Source organism: Vespa crabro, chromosome 19 (assembly GCF_910589235.1).
Source record: "Vespa crabro chromosome 19, iyVesCrab1.2, whole genome shotgun sequence".
NCBI classification, from domain to species: Eukaryota; Metazoa; Arthropoda; class Insecta; order Hymenoptera; family Vespidae; genus Vespa; species Vespa crabro.
The window spans coordinates 2905001-2927500 of NC_060973.1; the positions used below are offsets into that span (position 1 = coordinate 2905001).

The following is a 22500-nucleotide window of genomic DNA, read 5'->3' on the forward strand; positions in this document are numbered from 1 at the left end:
CGATAAAATCCTTCTCCTCTTGCAAAAGACACTTGTCTGTGGACTCTTTACAACAGTCTGTTAACGTCTGAGCTTTCTGATTAATACAAGCATATAGTTTACTTATTGTATATAGATCGGAGTTATGATTAACGAATGATGTGTCGTTATAGTTCGTATTAATCGTTTTGATGCGTTCAAATTTCCTTCTATGTTTAAGTGTGGGTGACAAATTTGATACTTCCATCGTTCTTGTGATTTGTAATACTTCTTCTTCGAATTCTTTCGAGGTTACTCGTCGAAACTAATTATTAACTTTTGCTTCTATACTATTATTAATCTATACTATATTATTATTTATCCTAAATGATTATTAGATCTTCCTTTCTTTCTTTTCTTTTTTTTTCTTTTTCCTTTCTTAAAAAAGAATAACTTCTTCTTGTCTAGTTTTCTTTTGTATTAAACGAAGAAACGTTTGAACTAAAAATGAATACAACTCATTATACAAATTTGCATATTCACTTTTAAACCATCTTAACTGTACGAGTGAAATCAACGATATTTCCGATATAGCATAAATGTTCGAAAAATAATTAGACAAGATTAGGGGTATTTAGAATTTCCTATTATTATTTTGTCATAAATATAAATCATCTTTTATGTCCTTGGAATTGGTGATGAGATATTATTTAATACATTAAGAATCCATTATTAAGGATCCTCTTATTGTAGAATCGTTATACGATATTTATATTTTGATATAAATGAATTAAATTTTCTACGAGTTATCGCGTATACTTACGGTTTTAATGTATATTTAATGTGAAAGAAAAACAGGAAAAAGATATATAACGATTTGTATTACAGAGTGAAAAGATACTTTTATAATAACTAAATCAATGTTAATAATTAATACAATATTTGAAGTTTTTTGAAGGTCTCCCTGATATATACATACAAATACTTTATTTTCAAATACGATCAAATATTTTTACTGGATTTTATCAAGGTTTTTCTATTTTTTAGATATTGTAATGGTTATTTGTTCTTTTATCTTTTCCTGTTTTATTTTTTTCTTATTCGTAAAGTTACTTTTGCATGACAATATAATTTCCCATTGTGTTATAAAATTTGGTTATTATAAAAAGAAAACGAAAAAAAAAGAAAAAAGAAAAAAAAAAAAGAAAAAAAAAAAACAGGAAAGAAATTGTTTACAAATTAATATTTTCGGTAGATATTTTCTAGACAAATGTAGCCTATTACCAGGGGCGCAGTTTTCTAAAAGAACTTTGACGTTTTGTCGTTGGATGGCGCTCGAAGATTGTTTCGATAATCGAAGTCGTCAAAAATGTTCGAAATTTTGAATGAAGCATTCGACATTTCTTACACTATAACAAACGTTAAGAACAGCTATAGTATAACTGTTTAATTAATAATTTTTTTTTTTAAAGGAGACCTAGCAAACATTAACGACGAATCGTCCTGTATTTTTCGTTGAACTTGATTACAGCATAAGCGTATTTGGAAATATCGACAATTTTAGCATAACCACCCTGCATACACACATAATTACGTAATTATAAATTTTCTACTATTTTTCAGCTATTCATTATCGTAAGACCGAATGATCTTAACAGCCTTGAACGCTGAATTGTACTCGCATACGTATATAATAATCGTTTACATACATGGCACCTATATTTTTATATTTTATATTGTATGTATGTAATATATATATTTTTATATATATATATATATGTACATTCTAATCATAAATATTGCGATAAATAAATAGATACATACCTATATTATTATCTCTTGAATTGTTCATTACTAACGTGTACGTTACATTTTGCATAATAATAATATAATAATATATAATCACGTTTTTTTTTTTTTTTTTATTAGAACATATTATATTATATATTTTTTTTATAATTATATATATATATATATATATATATATATCGTATTATTTCAATATTCGCATAGATCTTTCGATCGCATAGACTAGTTTAAAAATCTTTAGCTAGCGTGCCTACGTATTAAGCGTTATTTCGTAAGATCTATTAATAAGTTTTCAAAAATCTTGATGTAATTTTTAAAAACCGAAGAAATAGTAATGTGTACGTCGACAGGAGTCGTGTATTTTCTTTTTTCTTTCTTTCTTTCTTTCTTTTTATTTTTTTTTTTTTTTTTTTTTGAATCCATGATGGACGGAGCGTGTTTCCGTGGTTCCTCTCTCGCCGATAGCCGACGTTATTGTCCTTAATTACGTCGCGAATTCGAACGTCGCGATTGGATATTTTTTTTTCGAGACGATCAACGTTTACGATCACTTTCTTTATTTCTTCTCTCTCTCTCTCTCTCTCTCTCTCTCTCTCTTTTTTTTCTTTCTTTTTATCGCTTAATATTAAATTTATTAACGTAAAAACGTATTCAATAAGAGGAGAAAAAAGAAGCTAATCATCGATTGTTATCGTATGTTTATATCGGAAAGGCAGTGCCGCGGTCGGATTGTTACGATTTTGTTTAAAAAAATTATCACCATTCTTCTTTTTTCCTCTTTTCTTATATGTTTGTCATTTTTGTTGTTGTTGTTGTTGCTTCTTCTCATTGTTTTTTAATTTTTCTTTGTCTCTTCGTCTCGAGTAGATTATACTTCTTTCGCGACCATCATCACCACCACTATCATCATCATCATCATCATCATCATCATCATCAACGAATCGAAATTGTCTCATACAAAAAATTCGTTCCTTTCTCGTTATTACTAAATTATCTTTTTCCTTTTCAGGATAACTTTTTCTTCTACTTCTTTTCTTTCTTTCTTTTTCTTCTTCTTCTTTTTTTTTTTTTTTTTTTTTTTTGTTAACGTCGAACGCGAGAAACCCTTTCGCCCTTGAAATTACGTACTCGCTTCGTCAATGACCGTAATCGTTCGACTATTAGCGTTGGTAGGCTGACTTCCAAGGTGCCACTTGACGGCGTTCGTTTCGTTCGAATCTTCCTCCTGAATCGATGAGTTTCCTGCCACTGCATTAGTTCCAACCGTTTGTTGACCACAAATAGTCGTTTGACCGGCCTTGGATCGTGCCAAGGACCATCTGCGACCTCGCCGGTCCATAATAATTGGCATCTCGGCGATCAGATTGTTTTCAAATTCTGAGAGCATGAGGTAGTTCTCAACCTTGTTGCACGAGGTTATACAATCACCGATATAATCGAGATCGTCAAGAAGATTATCTGGTAGATCCATATCGGCTATACCCTCCTCGGAAATACACGTCAGTTCGGGCTTCTCTGCTCCTAATGCATCTATTATGTCACCTGAATATGATACGAAGAAAAAGAAAAAAAAAGAAAATAAATAAATAAGAACGAAAAAAAAAAAAACGAAACAAAACAAAATAGTATTATCTCTTATATTATATTAACTATGTCGAAGAACTACGTCAAGTGAATATTAAAAATAAATTCTTTTAATTATCAAATATAACTTTTGTTTGTTTGTTATTCTTTTTTTTTTCTTCTTTGCAAGTAAAGAAATTATGTATAATATATGTGTGTGTATATATATATATATATTTTTTTTTTTTTTAATTGAGATGTTTTTACCAGGTGCTGGTCCAAGTTCAGCTCCAAGAACAAGGGCAGCAGCAGCTGCACCAGCAGCTGCCACATGTGTCCCATCGTTTTCGGGTTCCTGACTAAAGGACGGTCTCCGTTGTTGAGGACAATTACCAAGAACACATAAATGCTTGCTACCATTTGCTCTGGTATGTTTGTGTTTCGACAAGTTTCGCCTATGGAGATCTATGAAGAATAGAGTGAAACTGCCGACTAAAACGCAAGTCGAGCTAAAGTAGTAACCTGCTTTACCACCACAACCAACATTTATATATCCTAAAAAAATAAGTTAATAAAAAATTATATGTAAACACATTTGATATATATATATATATATATATATATATATATATATATATATACATCAGATCGATTAGAAAGGATTAAAGTCATTTGTATTGTTTAAATTCGGATAATAATAAATATTATCGATATGGAACTTGACTCGTTTTCGTTAATTTTAATTATTACCAGATATTGGCACACCAATGGCGATCGGTATCGCTTGAGAGCATTGAACGAAGCCCCAAGTTCTGGCAAAATTCCTTGCTCTTACCCTTTCGTACGTATACATTTTCAGACTGTAATGATAGCCACCACAAAAGATCCCTGAAAGATGAAAATTACCATATTATTGCTCGTAAATCGATTCGAAATGATCGATATTATTATAAGTATAATAAATGGAAGAATCATCAATGATAATAATGAATTTTATTCACTGTTCTGCAAAAGAAGAAAAGAAAGAAAAAAGGAGAACTCTGGTCATTCGAAGTTATTTAACTTCGTGAACAAGAAATAAATTAATAAATGAATAAATAAATAAATGAAGAGAGAGGATTTTAAATAAATTTACGATAAATTTGTAAAAAAGATTTTTTTCGTTTATCGCGTTGATAGTCTCCAATGAAAAAAAGAAAAAAAAAAAAAAAAGGAAAAGAAAAGAGATAATAATAATAAGAAAACGAAGTAGAATATTTTGAATGATATACCGTAAATCCATGTGAACATAACATATCCATGATAATTTCCTTGAACAGCAGTGAGAGCAAGGATGCAAAGCCCGCATACGAAGACAGCAGCCTGTGTGAGATACTGCCTTGCAATTCTGCACTCGACGTTCCGATGAACGACCAAAAGACCGAAGGCCACACAGCCAAGTGTCCAAGCCAATCCGAGATAAGCTTGAAGCAAGACAACGGTGTCCCCAAGGCCCTCCTCCTCCGCTTGATGCGCCTACGTATTATAAAAAAAAAAAAAAAGAAAAAGAAAAAATCAATCGATATCGTCATCAGTTTTATTGTAAAACTTAAATAACGCAATAAAACGACATTATAATATCTCGTAATATTTATTTTAACCAGATAAAAAATCGGCGTGTTTATTCCAAAAGCCGATATCCCCGTTGAAACCAATAATATCCTAACGGTTTTACTTTTGAGGGTGCTAAAATCAAAGAACGCCGGTCTATCGTCCGTTTTATTCTTGTCCTTGATCTTTCTCTTTTGATTCTTCAAATGTAATATTGCTCGACGTTGAGGATGATATAAAGAAGCGCTTCGATAAAATGTTCCTAATATGAAGGTGAGAAAAACGACACCGGTAACCGCTTGAAGACCCAATCGCCATCCTATCTTGCTGTAAATACGATCATTCCATTTTACTCTTTTTGTTTATTATTTAGAAAAGTTTTATTAATTTTTTTCTTTCTTTTTTTTTTTTTTTATATATATTTATATACATATATATATATATATAAAAAAAAAGTAAATTCACCTAATGGCACCTTTTATAAAGGCCGACATGACTGCTATACCCAAACCACTTCCAGAGACGATGAATATCTCAACGAGTTCTCTTCTTCGTTTGAAATATTGTGCTACCATTAGCGTACTGCAATCTCTTGTCATACTCACACCTATTCCTGTTAATGTTCCAATTAATAAAGAAAGAAAGAAAAAAAAAGAAAAGAAAAAAAGAAGAAGAAAAAAAAAAGAAAATAAATCAATCAATAAATAAATAAATGAACAAATAGAAAGATCGTCGAAGAAGTTTCGTAAATCTTTCTTTCTTTTTTCTCTCTCCTTTTTTTTTTTTTTAAATACAATCGTTCTTGTTAAATAATAATAATAATAATAATAATAATAATAATAATAATAATAATAATAATAATAATAATAATAATAATAATAATAATAATAATAATAATAATAATAATAATAATAATAACAGTAATAGTAATAAGACTTTGATCAATTGAAATTGTATAAATAAATAAATATCAATCTTATTTACTGTCAGGTTGATTAATTTTAATTGAACTTGTTTTCAGCTTAATTTAAGATATGATTCTTTTACTCACTCACCCACCATGGTACCATAACTGAAGAACAATTGATGAAATTGCGAGGCGAAGGACGTGAAGAGGCAACCGAGTGCCGTAACGAGGCCACCTAAAACGGCCGTAACTCTGGTGCTTTTTCTTCTACAAAAGGCTATAGTAACGGGTGACACCAGCAAGGCTACACCAGTGGACATAGCACCTAACCATCCTACGACGAGAGAAAATTAATTCAATTATAAATCTGATAAGTCTTAGATATTAATTAATTAATCATTATCGACGAATCATTTTTTTCTCTCTCTCCTTTTTTTCCTTTTTTCTTTTCCTTTTTTTTTCTTACACACGAGATAAAACAACTTCATATAATAATAATAATAATAATAATAATAATAATAATAATAATAATGATGATGATGATGATGATGATGATGATGATGAAATAAAAAAAGAATAATAAAAATAAATAAATAAATGCAAAGTGTTTGTCATAAAAAAGTTTGAAGAAAATTCGATGATTTACAGATGTTTTCGAGTATGTTCTTCGACAAAAGTTCGAAGTTCCTGATGTAAAATACATCATTTGGATGTTCAACTCTTAGAATACTTTTGATATTTCCCTGTCATCGTATTACATATGTATTGAGGTGGTCTATTTACCAAAAGAATACAAATTCAAAAATATTGGAAGAATTTGCTAGACGTACAAGTCAAAATTGATTCAACGTTGTTGATTTACATATAGTTCTATGTGTATTCGTACGTATAATAATGATATACAAACACGCACACATAAACATTACACATACGAGAAACTCGGAATTATTATTTCGATAGAATCTCTCACGATTGGTTACTAAAGTTAAATCGAAAAAAAAAAGAAAAAAAAAAAAAGAAAACAAATCGTAAATCGATCATAACAAACGAGCAAACAGTTCCATGATCCATGTTCTCGTGTCAATGATAAATTCTAATGTACATGCGTAAAAGCAACGTGAACGATATACGATGGACAATAAAAATGTCAGACATATACAAGAAGAGCACGTGTTTCTACGTGTATTCGTGTATGCCTACACAAAATTTCAAATAACTTTGATCTTTATGTCGACTTGTTGGCCAACTTGCTTCGAAGTTTTCCATTTGCTATATCGTTTCCGTTTCGGAGGCCGGTGTGTCTAACGATCCTCTTTCTTTCTCTTTCTCACTCATTCTCTCTCTCTCTCTCTCTCTCTCTCCCTCTGTTTCTCTCTCTTTATCTCTTTCTTATTTCTAATATGCGTTCACCTACGCGTTCGTATTCTTAATGGTAAAATTAGGAGACTCGTTTGACTCGTATTCTCTTTTCTTTTTTTTCTTTCTTTTTTTCTTTCTTTCTTTTCAACTTCAAGATCGATTTTTATTCTTCGCTCGAAACAATCGTAAAGATTGAATCATGTTTCTTTTATTTTTACTTTCATTTATTTTATTTATTTATTTATTATTTTTTTTTTTTTAAGAGGATCGATTTCAAGTAGAAGAAATTACACGTTTCTGATGAAAATAAATGTGTGACAAAAATATGACAATGAAAATCACTCTTATATCTTTTATCTATGATAACATATGATAATATTTATTTCAATAAAATTGAAAAATAAAAGATATGTATATGACAAAGTGTATGTGTGTATGTGTATGTGTGCGTTTGAGAGAGAGAGAGAGAGAGAGAGAGAGAGATAGACAGAGAGAAAAAAATAAAGAAATACTTATAAAGACAAAGGAATGTAGAAAGAAATCGAAAAACTTGGCGAACCATGAAGATATCATATCGAGAATATGTTCTCTTTTATTTTATCGGACTTCTATCACGAAACGCATTTGCATTTCTTTTACCAAACTCCTTACTAAGATCCAACCATCCAAGAGGATTGAAGAGTGAAGAGACGTGAAGAGGAGAGAGGGGAAAAAGAAAGAAAAGAACTTCGCTATACTTCGATCCTATCGGGAGATATAATGGTTAAAGTAGGAAAGAGAAGTTTATCGAAGGGAGGATATGTTACAGAGAAAAAAAGAGAGAGAGAGAGAGAGAGAGAGAGAGAGAGAGAGAGAGTATGGAAGGTGGGCGGGGGGGGGTTGAACTGAGATTCAAGCTACGCTTCATAAGTATTTGTAGAAAAGCGTCCAAAACAAAATGCTCTCTTCCTCTACCACCTTTTTGTCCATTTCCATTGGTCAGAATCAAAATCCTTTATCGGAAATTCTAAGAGAGTTTCATTCTCTTTTCCTTTTCATTTTCTTCTTGAAGGAATGAGAAGAGAGAAAAGATATAGAGAGATAGGGAGAGAGAAACAGAGAGAGAGAGAGAGAGAGAGAGAGAGAGAGAGAGAGAAAATACTTTGGATTGCTTGCTTAAAGCTAAGCTGGATGAGAGGGAGAGTGCTTGTGCTTCTTCGAGAATTTCTACGTGTGTGGGTCAATGAACCGATCTTCTCAGAACGTTTCTCGTGCCAACTAGTAGTAACAGGACACCAACTTTCGTAAGAGTTCACAAGGAATCTCTTTAGTTTACTCGTGAGAGAGACAGAGAGAGAGAGAGAGAGAGAGAGAGAAAGAGAATAAGAATAGTTTAATCTGCTTAGGAGAATGACTTTTAACATCACTTTCCTCGACTGTGAACTTCACCTCCATGGGAAAGTTTTGATCTTTCAGTTTGCGAATTAATTCTAATCTGTAATCAATATCTTTTTTTGTTTCGTTTTTAGATATAACTTTCAAATTCATATTTCATATTTTTTTTTTCTTCTTCATTTTTTTTCTTTTTTTTTTTTTTTTTTACAAATCATTATACAGGAGGATATATGTATTTTTATAATGATTGATCATACATTTGACACGAGACATTTTGTCCGACAAGATAATTGAATAAATAGATAACACTTTGTACTCCGTTGATAATTGCTATATCGTGTGTCGTCTATTAGTAAGAAAAATTTTTTTTTTTTATAAGCCCCTTACGATAGGCAACACGCATGTACATGGACGTAATAAAGAGTAATATATATGCAGGGGCTTGAAGAAAAAGTTTCTTACTGATTGAGATCGAATATTTTATCGAATTTATTCGATAAGATATTAAGTGTTGCATACTTAAAGGCGCGATATTAATTACGAGTAAATATTATTGATTAAGAAATGTTTTTCCTTCTTTGTTTTGCTTATTTTCTTTTTTCTTTTTTTTTTTTTTTTAGTTAAATAACATAAGAATTATTCATATTTAATACAATACATTACATATTCATGATTTTATAGAATGTTTGATTTTAAATGAAAAAATTTTTCTCAATTTTGCATACTCAAGATCTCTAAGGGATAAACCTACCTACGTTAAGTAAGGGCTGTCGAAATCGTTTTGTTCCATCGAGTATCAACCAGACACCAACGGCACCATGAATTCCCGTAGCGAGAATTTGCACCATTACGCCGGTTACAACGATGACCCAACCCCAACCACTCTCAGGATAATAATGTTGTCTTATAGTATACCTGATATATATATATATATACATATATTTACATATGTTCAACAAAAAATAATTCTCAAGACGAAGGGAAACGAAAAACATTGCGAATTCTCGTTTACACGCGACCACTTCGTTATCATAACGACGTGGACTTTCTTTTCATCGTAACGAGAGCGAATATATAATGCGTTTACAGATAAAACCCCGTGCTAGACGATTAACATAATTCTTTCGAAACTCGACCGACACGTTTCGAAGATGTCTTTTGAATTCTAACGAGATATTTGTCGGCTCGTTTGACGTTTCACATTCTATGAATGGATAATAATAGTAATATTATAATTTTTTTGTTTTTTTTTTTCTTCTTTTTTTTCCATCCAAAAAGTATTGCAAATATAATATAATACAATTATTTTCATAAGAATTTGTATCATTATTATTTAATAAAGTACATTAAGAAATTCGATTTTATTTATAAAATCTAATAAAAAGCATTGTATTTTATTTTATTTTATTTTATTTTATTTTATTGTTGATAATTTTCTTCTTCTAATATGTTAAAAAAAATTTAATATATCGAAACGAGATATCATTTAAAAATCAAAATAAAATCTTGTATTGTTTAAAATATGTTTTATTTCTTTTCTTTTCTTTTATTTCATAGAATATATCGATTATTTTGAGCTAGATTATTATTTAATTTTCATCGAATATCATTCAAATCGAATTCAATTTCTAGATTTTGTACATTGCTATAAACCGAATTGAAGTATCGAATTAAACGATAAGGATATCAATGATTATATCGGACCTGGGATCGCGATTAGGGTCACCGTCGATCCCTTTGACCTCGTCGCGAGCGGGCAAACACGCAATACCCTCGCACTCTCCTGAAAATGATTGTTCACCGAGTTCACCGGAAGTAGCAAGCCCGCTATCCTCATAAGCGGGACTTTGCAGGACGACGACATCCTTTTGGGCACGTTCACGAGCCTTCATCCCTCGTGACAATCCTCTTTCTTGTGACACATCGTTCGTTTTCGTCGATCTTTCCTGTCGATCTCCTCCTCGAGATCTTCAATTCCGATATTCTAATGTTATTTCGTTCTACCCCTATAACGTCAATGACGTTACGTTATTTTCAGTAAACACTTTTTCATTTACGATTCTGATATTTTCTTTTACGATCAAAATATCTTATACAAATTCTGATATTTTCTATTACGAAGAAAATTTCTTATACAAAAAGTCAGCCCCTTAATATTTATTATTAGCTAATATTGTTACATTTATTTTTTTCATTTCAACATTATTCTCTTTCTTTTTTTTTTTTTTTTATTTTCTTTCTTTCTTTCTTTCTGATAATTTTACGTATCATCTCGTGAATTAGTATTAATATCTTTGAAATTGATCTTAGCTTTGAAATTATTTATACGTATAGATATGTCGTCAAAGTTTTTATTGAATTATTATGAGAAAAAAAAAAAAAGAAAAAATAATTATCGTAAGCTCATATACGTAATTATAATCTAAAAATGTTATATCATGTATCTAATTTGTCGTTTGAGATATGAAAAAGAAAATGTTAAATTGATTTAATTTTATGCGAAATATTATTTCTAATATAATACAATGGAGAATGTATCCATACACACACACACACACACACATACATATATATATATATATATATATATATATATATATATATGTATATATACATTTCATTTATTATTTCTGTCTCAAGAAATAACATAAATATTATCGTAGAATTTATGATAGCTTGAGACTCTATGTGTGTTTGTGTGTGTGTGTGTGTGTGTGTGTGTGCGAGCACGCGCGTTTTTTCTTTTTTCTTTCTTTTTTTTTTTTTGTGACAAGTTTCTCGTTTTCTTATGCTCGGATGGTCATGCATTATGATAAAAGCTAGGCAAACAGGAGAATGAGAGAAAAAGGAGGATCAGAAAAAGGACACGCGTGGATCTTGAGCGTTAAGGAAATAAGAAAGGAAGGAAGGAAGGAAGGAAGGAAGGAGATGAAAAAAAGAAATGAAAAGCTGTTTTGTGCTTACGACCTATACCGTTGTCCATGTATTTGATTTGCTTTACCAACGAAATATTGCGAAAAGGAAACGATCCGTGACTAGGAAACGTTTTACGCGATCATCTCCCGTCTCATGAGATGATGTCAACCATTTTATCGGACAATTTATTATTTCATTTTCTTGTTCCTTTTCTTTTTTTCATTTCTCTTTTTTTTCCCCTTTGCTTTTTTTTTTTTTTTCTTTTTTTTCTTTTTTTCTTCTTTCTTTTTATATCCACGTTAAGCTCGAGTGAAAATTTAAACGTTATCGAATTAATAGATAACATTTGGAAAAAATTTCTAATTTATCGTAATTATTAAAAGATCATTCTCATTGATCCGTTCTATCGTAGAAAATGTTAATGAAGTTTATTCGAAGATTTTTGTACAAAGTCGATCGATCGATTTTTATAATTCTAATCACAATGAAAAAGTTAAATCGTCGAAGAATCGTTCGTTGATCTCATTATATCGTCAAAAATATCATCAAAGTTATTCAAATATTATTTGATTTCATTGAAATTGATCAATCGTTTTTTATTTTAATTTTTCTCGTTCGATTGTAATTAAGAAAATTTGTCTAATGATACAAATCTTAATTAATAAAATTTTGACTCGTTTCATCAATGGGGAAAAAAGGAAAAAGAAAAAAAAATATTCAAGCGATTTATAGATCTTTTCAGTAAGTTAATCAATCGATTTATAAAGAATGAATATAAATAAAAATTTTTACATGAAAAAAATCATCGTAGATCTTTCATTGATTCATTCTATGGATCACTTAAATATACAATTAAATGTATTAAAAATATCTATATACCTATATATATATATATTTTTTTTTTTTCTTTTCAATCTAAACCTCATAAAATTATCTAGAAAAATTAATATAAAAATATCCCTCTATAAATATTATAATTATGATCGAAATGTGATCTCGAGGAAGACGACGAAGAGATCAACGTGTGTAACTTGGAAAAGATCGCACTGAAATCGTTGAAAGAGACGAGCTCGTGCTCGAATATAGATCGTTCTTAACTTTTACGTGACGGAAATGATCAAAGGGTTCGCGAAAGGCAAGAAGAGAGACGCGTTGCCGAACGTCGACTGGATTCATCGAGGTGGATCGGAGAAGAGACGCGCGCTGAAGAAGTTTGAGCTTGCGTAGGGGAAACTGATGAGCCAATCACAATCGTTCTCTGACCTCGCCACGTGTTTTCACGGTCAATCATTTTTAATCATGGTTATACTCGTTTAAATGAGCTTAATTAAATTTTCCCCTTAATTTATTTTTAATTATTTCTTACTTTATTCATCCAAATAAATCCACATTTCTTTCTTTTAATTTCATTCAGAAAATTCAACAATTTTGACTTTTACAAATAACTGTGATATATATATATATATATATATATATATATATATATATATATGTATGTACTATAGTATGTCAACTACAAATTACAAATTTATTTATGCATGTATATTAATATAGATAAATATTTTTTATTATACATTAGAAATTTGCAATGTATAATATCGTAAAGAAAAGAAAAAAAAAAAAAGATAGAAATAAAAGAAAAAAAAAAAGATCATTTTTGAAACCTAAGTCTACATACGTTCGATGTCTTATAAAAATATAAAAAAAAAAAAAAAAAAAACATTATGAAATTTCTTGAATCATCCTAATTAAGTCTCAATATCTCGTTAATTAATTCCCACGATTAGCTTACTGTCGAAGTTTATCTAATAGAGCTGATAATAAATAGTGATATATGATTAGAACACTTTTAATCTTTACGTTCATTTGTTCGATCAATAAATCGCATAATCTTCTTAAACTTCGAATTAGGATATATCTTTTCTTTTTATTTATAATAATTAATCGATGTAATACATCGAACGTTTTAATTGGCTAAAATTTCTTTTCTTTTCTTTTCTTATCTTTTTTTTTTGTTTTTTCTTTTTGTTATTCATTATTCCATAATCTTTAATTATCTTCGCGTGGTTGTCGACTTTGCTGGGACGAGAGAGTTCTGTTGAAAGGCGTTGAAATAAAAAAAAAAGAAAAAAAACCACGAAAAAGGAACAAAAATCAAAAACTAAAAGACATCAAAAAAAAAAAAATAGAAGAGAAGAAAAAAGTAAAATCATCGTCGAATGTGAAAAGGATGGGGTATAATCGATATTAAATGCCAGTTTTCTCGTTCGAAGCGATAATCGAGCAATTTGGGTGCGTCGACGAGCGAAGAAGATAAAGATCGATCAAAGGAAAATACGACGGGAGGAAAAAAAAAATCGGGCAAATTTGACGGCGATAAGCGATTTAAATTGCCTGTCGGCGGGGTATTTTGTAAAATTATGTAAATTGATCGAACGATCGAAATTTACCGCGAACGATTGGTAATTACAATAAGAAGCTTAAGTGTGACAAATTTGTGAGGATGAAAAAAAAAAAAAAAAAGGAAGAAAAACAGAAAAAAAGAAGGTAAAAAGAAAAGAAAAGAAAAAAGAAAAATGAAAGAAAAAATAAGAAAATATCTCTCTCTCTCTCTCTCTCTACGTAGAAAATTTTTGGCGGATAATAATTTAAAGACGACTTCGTGAATCGTGCTGAGAGATACTAGTTGTGATGACAGAGCCGATGAAATATCGAACACTCCCAGGGGAAAACTTTCGTCGATTTTGTGGTATGTCTACCCGCATTTTCGTCGAGATATGTCGATAACCGCAGACGAATAAAGTCGAACCAAAAATCAGTAAAATATTACTTCTAAGATCGTAAAGGTGTCTTTAACAAAACTTTATGGGTTTGAAAATAAATCCATAAAAAGCGATATCCTAAAAATAATATACAAAAATACATATTCATATATATATATATATATATATATATATATATATATATATATATATATATACAAATAACATATATATGTATTTATATATATCTTCAGTTCAATGTTGATTACTATCGATTAATCAAATTTTATATACATAACATTGATTCCCTTTAATCGAATTATATTATCAAATTTTTATGTATACATATCCTAAGAAACGAGGACCGATAAATATTACAAAATGACACATGTCCAAATAATGATTCATTCATTCATAAAATATAAAAAAGGGACCACGTTACTACTCAATGTTTTTCTTTTTCTTTTTTCTTTTTTTTCTTTTTTTTATACCAATAATATCTTCAATAATAATACTATATTTTCGAGAAGATAGCCTAATAAAAAGTTAGTGCTTATGGAGGATCAAAACAAATCCTATATGCATAAATATCAACACAATATTTTATATCATTATGTGAGTGTTGGTATCGATGTATACATACACATATATGTATATATATATATATATATATATATATATATATATATATATATATATATATATAAATGAGAGAAAGAAAAAGAGAAAGAGAGAAAGAAAAAGAAAAAGGAAAAGAGAAAGAGAAAGAGAGAAAGAAAAATTAAAATTATTTTTATCTATAAGTTTAGTACGATGCAGCTGTCGAATTGGAAAGGTATTATAAATCTCGTATGGTTCGTTTGTATTTCTCTCTCTCTCTCTCTTTCTCTCTCTCTCTCTCTCTCTCTTTCTCTTTATGTATCTATCTTTCTCTTTCATAAGGATCATTTTTCTTCTCACTTAAACATTTCCAACTCCTAAATTGATCACGATGTCGTGGGCGACGTCGCGACGTCTATTCTCGTCCAGCTATCTCGTTCCTTTCGCTCGGTTAATCCACGAACGTTGTCGAGCCCGTGTGGATTTTAAGCAAGCTAAAAAATGTCGAAAGAATTACAGTAGGAGAGAGAGAGAGAGAGAGAGAGAGAGAGAGAGAGAGAGAGAGAGAGAGAGAGAGAGAGAGAGAGAGAGAGAGAGAAGATTGATATAAGTCAGATATATAATAATTCGTATCTAATATCACGAATTTTCTTTATTCTCTGGAATATTTTTTCGGTTTTGTTTTTTTTTCTTTTTTTCTTTTTTTTTTTTTTTTTGATTTCTACGAATCACCCATATCTCGACACTACTAAAATACAAAAAGAACGATGTAATCAAGGAAGGAAGCATCGAAGGAAAAACGTCTTAGGATGTCGTTTGATTTGATGAACGATCGACTTTCGATGTCCTACGCCTTTTCTCCAGGACCAATTTCGTCGGATTCAATAAATTCTTCGCAATAGTATCTCCGAGAGAAAATAATCTTACGATTGTCAGGCATTAGATCGTTTTATTTCTTTTTCAATGATCATGGATAAATCGAAAAAAATTTTAGAAAGAGAAAGAGAAGGAGAGAGAGAAAGAGAGAGAGAGAGAGAGAGAGAGAGAGAGAGAGAGAGAGAGAAAGACTTCGAAATGTGTCCATCCTCTTTAATACACTATGGAGTCGCAGTGTCAAGGTCCTCTGTTACGACCTCGAAAGGTGAATTCATCGCGTGAATTCATCGCGTGAATTCATCTTTTAACATAAGAAGATAATAAATGACTAAGACGCAATCTCGTTCTTGTTTCATTTTTATCAGCGAAAGTTACGATGTTTTTGTGACTTAAGAACATAATGAAACATTTTGTATGAATAATTATAAATACATCTAAGAAAAGAATTTATATCATTTACTCGAATTACAAGATGAATCACACGATCGAGAATGATCTAAACGAGATCAATTTTTCTTTCTTTTTTTTTTTTTTTTTTTTTTCTAATAAAACTTATTTACGACGAAGACGTCGATTTAATTATGAAGACGTTTAATTCGATCTGCAATAAATTTTCTTTATAATAATAATAATAATAATAATCTAATAATAATTAAAATAATACGTTCATTTGTACATTGAGATATCTTGTGACGAGTTTCAAACCCTTTCTGATACAGAAGATAAACAAAAAAATATGAGTTTCGTGGTAGTTAAGATACGTAAAATGGAAAAGGAGAGAGCGCTCGTAACTTCCGAGGATGGAACGTGAGTCATTCTCGGTTAGATTGCTTGGTCCTCCAAAATTGTCTCTTTCTCTTTTTTTCCCTCAAAAGGAAATCCTTCGTCGCAGATAAATTCTCACTTATTCATAATCCTAAAGATGATAACTCTTGCGATTTTTTTACCTTTTCTTTTTCTTTTTTCATAAAGCTCTACGAATTGTCTGATAAATAAATATATATATATATATATATATATATATATATATATATATATATATATAATAGAGATAAATTCATTAAGTTCAGAACCTCGAATGTATCTTTGTCCTTTTTTTTCATTGAAAATGATTACTTCTATAGTAGCAATCGTCTAAACTCATATTAGTCGATCCCCTTTTTCGATATTTATACAACCTACGTTTATTTATCTACGTCGACGGTCTCTTATTCTTCTTGATTATTTGTACGATATCGATCGACCATTGAAGTTCTATTCTCAACGATACCATGAATTTTTACGGGTCATTCGAATGTGTTAGCACACGTGTGAAACACGTTTTATTACCGATATTTCATTTTATTGCTCCTTTATATTGTATATGCAATTATTCATGTTCCTGTCAATGGATCTAAATTGAACGATTTAAAAGACTTTCGAATGATATATTTGTTTAAATTTTACCTTTTATTATACCTGTTAACTCGTTTTACGTGTTCGTATTCTTTAAAGTATTAATTTTTAATTTTACGTTAATACAAAATGATCGATAGGTATCTACGTAAGTATAACTGTCAATGATAAATCGTTGATCGCAATAATCGTAGACATACACATATAATGATCATTCAACTTACCGACAGTAGGTATCTCAATTTTTATATAAATTTCTTTTACGATATTAATGGGTCGATAAAGAAGATCCCTTTTTTCTAGTTTTATCTTTGTTAGGTAAGTAAGAACAAGCAGATGTTTTATCGATCATTTTTCATCAACGTTAACGCGGGAATTATGAAGTTTCATAATAAATGAAATGACTTTGAAAAATTTAAGTTTTAAGGAAAAAATTTTCATATCTTTCAAATGACAAACTTCACGAAGTTTATATATATATATATATATATATATATATATATATATCTTTATCGTGGCAATATAAATGTACATATAAAAAGAAGTGAAACGAAATTGAATTCTGTAAGTTTCGTTAACAAAGATTAATGTTCGTCTTAATGGATTTACTTTGAAATAACGAGCCTAACTAATCGAAAAAACACGCTTGATCACTCGTGAACAATGTTAAACGAGAACGAGAAGGGAAGATTTAAGGGGAGATAAGTGTTCCTTGATCGTTCCTTGACATTGAGAAACCTCGAAGAAAAATACAGTAGACAGTTTTTCTTCGATAAATATCTTTACGTTCGGTTGGATAGGTTACTTTTTATTCGAAATTTTTTTTTTCTCACTAGCATTGCCAGAGTATAAGCCATGCTTTGCTTTTGACAGAAGGCGTTTTCTGAGACTTACGATGACGAAGTGGATTCACGTCTTAGGATCCTTCGGTATCGGAGAATATCGTCGGTACGTTTTTGAAGTTAATCGCACGCGTTGACAAAAAAAAAAAGGAAAGAAAAAAAAAGAAAAAAAAAGAAAAAAAAAAGGAAAAAAAAGTCGACAAAATTATCATACCGTTATTATCGTCATACGCGCGGCCTTGGCATGTAATTTTTTTTTCTATCTTCAAAAACATTAAAGAAAGGAAAAAAAGGAGGAATTGAAAAGCAATAAAATAAACGTCGATAAGAAGGTAAATTCGAACGGGACACAAAAAAAAAAAAAGAAAAAGAAAAGATAAGGAAAGGAAAAAAAAAAGGAAAAAAAGAAACTTTTTAACGTAACGACCCGAAGTTATGAAATATCGTGTACATATTTTAATATTAAATCGAAATACATTTTTACATTTTTTGGCAACAATTCCCTTTCTTTCCCCGTGTTATAACTAAAGTAATTTCAAGTTATAATTTGTAGTTATGATCGATCGATAAAACGATGTACGTACTCGCTAACAGAAGACATCAAATATTTATATCTAACTTTATATCTCGTTAAAATAAAAGCAAACGTATATGTATGTGTACATATATATATATATATATATATATAATATATGTACTCTTACATTTTTACAAATCGCTATGTACGATTTAAAAGTGTCATTGTGTAGGATCACAAGACAAAATTCTTTACGAATTCCTTCACGCGTTCGGGTTCTTGTAACTGTCGTTTTGATTTAGATCACTTTCATCGATCGATTTGCATGATAAATGATACGGAAGAAACGAAAATCGATCAATTTCAACGAATGATTTGTAGTTTTTTTCTTTTTTTTTTTCTAGGATTATTTACTGTTTTATTATTTCTATTTTGGACGCTATTAAATGACTTAAAAAATTAATAAAAATAAAATGTTTACAATTAATTTCTATCAGGCACAATTTCGATCATAAAAGCACATACACATACACATACACATACACACACACACATACACGCATACACATATACATAGTATTTATAAAGAATGGAACTTTATTACCATTCTTATTGGCCTCTGGGCTTAGACAAGTTTTTTGATTTTTAATCTTGTCATTCTCAATGTTATATCAATTGTCTTAGAGTTGAAATTATTTATTGGAAACAAATCGCGAATGGAAATATGTTTTACGATCATAATCAATACGATTTAATTAATTGTTATTATTATTTAAAATTAATGAAAATTACAAATGAATTGATAGTAATTATGCGTATTAATTCGTCAATGATTCACGATATGTCTATAAAATTAACATCTGTTTTATTATCATTTCAAAATTAATAAAAATTATAAATAAATTGAAAGTAATTTTACGAAATGACCGATCAATGATTTAAGTTTTGTCTATGTAGTAATTCATCGATGTATATTGGTTTTAAATCATGCAATCTATAAAAAAAAAAAAAAAAAAAAAAAAAATTTGAAATAATAAATATAAAAATCATATCTATTAATTTAAGACTAATAATCTTCACGAGCATAATTACATCGGTATCATATTGTCGTAGCCAATCTAATCATAAAGCATTGGCGCGAATTTAAAACTTTCACCGAAGAAAGACTTCGCAATTTTATTTATTCTCTTATCAATATTTGTATCTTACCGATCTTACCGATATATGCTCTCATTGTGTAAAAAACACAATAGGAAGCAATAAAAAAAAAAAAAAAAAAAAAAAAAAAAAGAAAAAAGAAAATAAAATAATACTGAGGGATGTGGCGATCCTTTCTCTCTTGTATTTTATGATCTGAGATAATTGTCTTTGACGTTTGGTATCCGAAACACGACGAGTTTTTATACGTATTGAAAGACACAGGACTCTACTTGGTAATAGCAACTATTTACGTCAGAATTACGAGGGATGTAAGAAGAAAATTCCGGAGATTGAATAATAAACTCCTTCCGATTCCTTTCATCAAAGAAATTCTCTTCCTTGACTGACGCGACCAATGAACTTTTTTAAACCATCGAAAGAAATATATATTTCATAATAATAAAATTTTCTTCAATACAATATTTTAAGTTAAATTTTCAATATTTAATATATGATAATATTCAAAATTATTTAATAATAATATTTTTAAATTAAAAAATAAAAAAGATCTTATTACGTAGAAGATAAAATATATCGATTAATATGTATACGATATCGAGGTATGAAATTCGAGAAAAAAAAGAAAACAAAAATAAAAAACAAAAAAGAAAAAACAAAAGAAAAGAAATAAAGAAACAAGAAGGCAAAAAAGAAGAAGAAAAAAAAAAATTCATGACAAATAAATCTTCATTAGGTCTGTGAGAGAAGACGAAAACGTTTTCATAGGTGCTCGTCTATGGAGCCCTAATGATCGAAGCTAACGTTCGTGCGCTTGACAAATCGTTTTTTTTTTTCCTTTCGTGCCCTCGGGAGATGCGCATACCTGTACGCGAGATCCATGGATCATTGGATCGTTGAGACGATATGTACTAATGTATTATCAACTCGTACGAGTATCCGTTGGACTTCATTGTATTTCCCTACCTCATAAATTACAATAAAACCGATTGAGTAAGTCCTTCCTGTGATTTTCTTTTCTTTATATCTTTTTATTTGACGTCGAGCGGCCATTACTGAGTATAATTTTATTCCTTTAGAATGAAGTCCTTAGAAAAAGAATTTATTTTATTGATAGGATTGTAAGAATTATCTTTTAATGATTACAAGCATACGTATACGTTATTACTTATTTGATGAAAAAAAAAAAAAAAAAAAAAAAAAAAAAAAAAAAAAAAAAATAAAAAAATAAAAAAAAAATAAAAAAACCGAACGATCATATCAAAATTTATTTTATATAATATTAATTTGATTAAATGTTTGTCCATATTATTTACGCTCGTATTATTATCATATTTTTATTTATTCACATTATTCATCATATTACTTTATTATTATTATTATTATTATTATTATTATTATTTTATAATCATATACTATGTATTTATTTTAAAATCATGAAATGTAAAAAAGTGATACGCTGACATTACTTATATTATTAATTAATTGTTTTCTTCTTCCTTCTTTTTTCTTTTTTTTTTCTTTTTTTTTGAGACACTTGTTACAATAATTTCGAAATATCAAGTTCACCTGGTACTTTTCGTTACCGGTTCGTGAAATTACACGGTGTGTCTGGTTAATACGATTCTCTTTAAAACGTAATTACCTTTGCGCCGTATACTGAAATCAATTAGCGCCGCAATTATGAGAGTATCTTACCGCACGTGTGCGTTACCTAAACGAAATTAAGGTGACGCGAAAAGTGCTTTTTCGGCCTCAGTTACGCCGTTTATATAAGATTCTTGACGGTGCAACGAAACGAAAAGATATACTACACTACTTGAGATATAAAGTGTGTAAGTATGGTTAGGATGGTTATTGAACGACACCCACCATTTATGGCACATACTTAAAAGAGACATATAATAAATTTTAAACTTAAATAAGAAAAACCAAAGCGGATAAGGAAAATGTTTAAAGAAAGAAAGAAAGAAAGAAAAAAGAAAATCAATTAAAAGAAAACAAAAAGAGAGAGAGAGAGAGAGAGAGAGAGAGAAAACGGAGACTTTTAACCTTTAAACGTACGATATACGATTCAGAATTACACCATATCAATGCTTTTAATATATTTCTTTTATTAAATTTTGCAAAAGAAAAGAATTGCCACAATATGATCGTCTCATTATTTTCACTTTTTACAAATTTTTATCAAAAATAAATTGTACGTCGGAATGTTAATATTTTATTTTATTTTATTTCTTTTTTTTTTTTTTTTTTATGCATACTTATATCAAATCGTTAATTAAAAGATCGTAAGATCGTTTTGTATTAATTTTAAAAAATTTTAATTTTGAAAGAAAAAAAAAGAAAAAATAAGAAAAAAAAGAAAAATAAAAACGATTCTATACGATTTGGTTTCTTGACATTATTAGAAACGTTAGATAGATATATTGGTGTTTCGAGGAAACTCTTAGATATTTTCCATTGAAGGAAACGGTGCTCGATCGCGATTAGACAGATTTACGAAGGCTTATACTCGGTGGTTGTTAGACGTTCATAGTACTGCCGACGATAGTAAAGCAGACGGTTATTGCGTTAGAGAAAAAGGAAAAGTTGTCGTTTCTTTTCTTCTTCTTCTTTTTTTTTTTTTTTACTTTTTCTTTTTCTTTTTTTCTTTTTTTTTTTTTTACGATTACATCCATGGAGCCCAATAGATTACTATTTTCTAATATTATACGTAGAATTATTCTAACTAGCAATATATTTTAGCGTCTTTCGCGATTATAATTTCCACGCGTTTTCAGAATTTCATTGGAACATTAGAGAGAAAACGATCGAGAATAAATTCTATCGAGTTTTCTCGTCGTTATATCGAAACCAACCGCGAGAATCATA

At 29.4% G+C, this 22500-nt stretch overlaps 2 protein-coding genes across 7 annotated transcripts in view; both read right to left on the minus strand.

The window, feature by feature from the left end:
* Positions 1–624, minus strand: part of LOC124430876 — a 2865-nt gene extending 2241 nt beyond the window's left edge. For both annotated transcript variants that reach the window (XM_046978062.1, XM_046978061.1), the window contains exon 1: positions 1–624. This exon is cut by the window's left edge and continues 19 nt beyond it. In XM_046978062.1, the coding sequence (XP_046834018.1) occupies positions 1–226 (226 nt within the window). In that variant the 5' untranslated portion in view covers positions 227–624.
* A 140-nt stretch (positions 625–764) lies between these two features.
* The window catches only part of LOC124430875 (monocarboxylate transporter 12-like), a 41809-nt gene continuing 20073 nt past the window's right edge, over positions 765–22500 (minus strand). For 3 of the 5 annotated variants that reach the window (XM_046978059.1, XM_046978057.1, XM_046978056.1), the window contains 7 exons: positions 5976–6161; positions 5386–5533; positions 4971–5247; positions 4602–4845; positions 4081–4218; positions 3598–3885; positions 765–3309 (listed from right to left, as the gene is read on the minus strand). In XM_046978059.1, coding sequence (XP_046834015.1) covers positions 2888–3309; positions 3598–3885; positions 4081–4218; positions 4602–4845; positions 4971–5247; positions 5386–5533; positions 5976–6161 — 1703 coding nt within the window. In that variant the 3' untranslated portion in view covers positions 765–2887. Of the gene's footprint in view, positions 3310–3597; positions 3886–4080; positions 4219–4601; positions 4846–4970; positions 5248–5385; positions 5534–5975; positions 6162–9311; positions 9476–10264; positions 10907–12355; positions 12422–22500 lie in introns of those variants that run through there. The other 2 variants (XM_046978058.1, XM_046978060.1) reach the window with 2 other exon arrangements.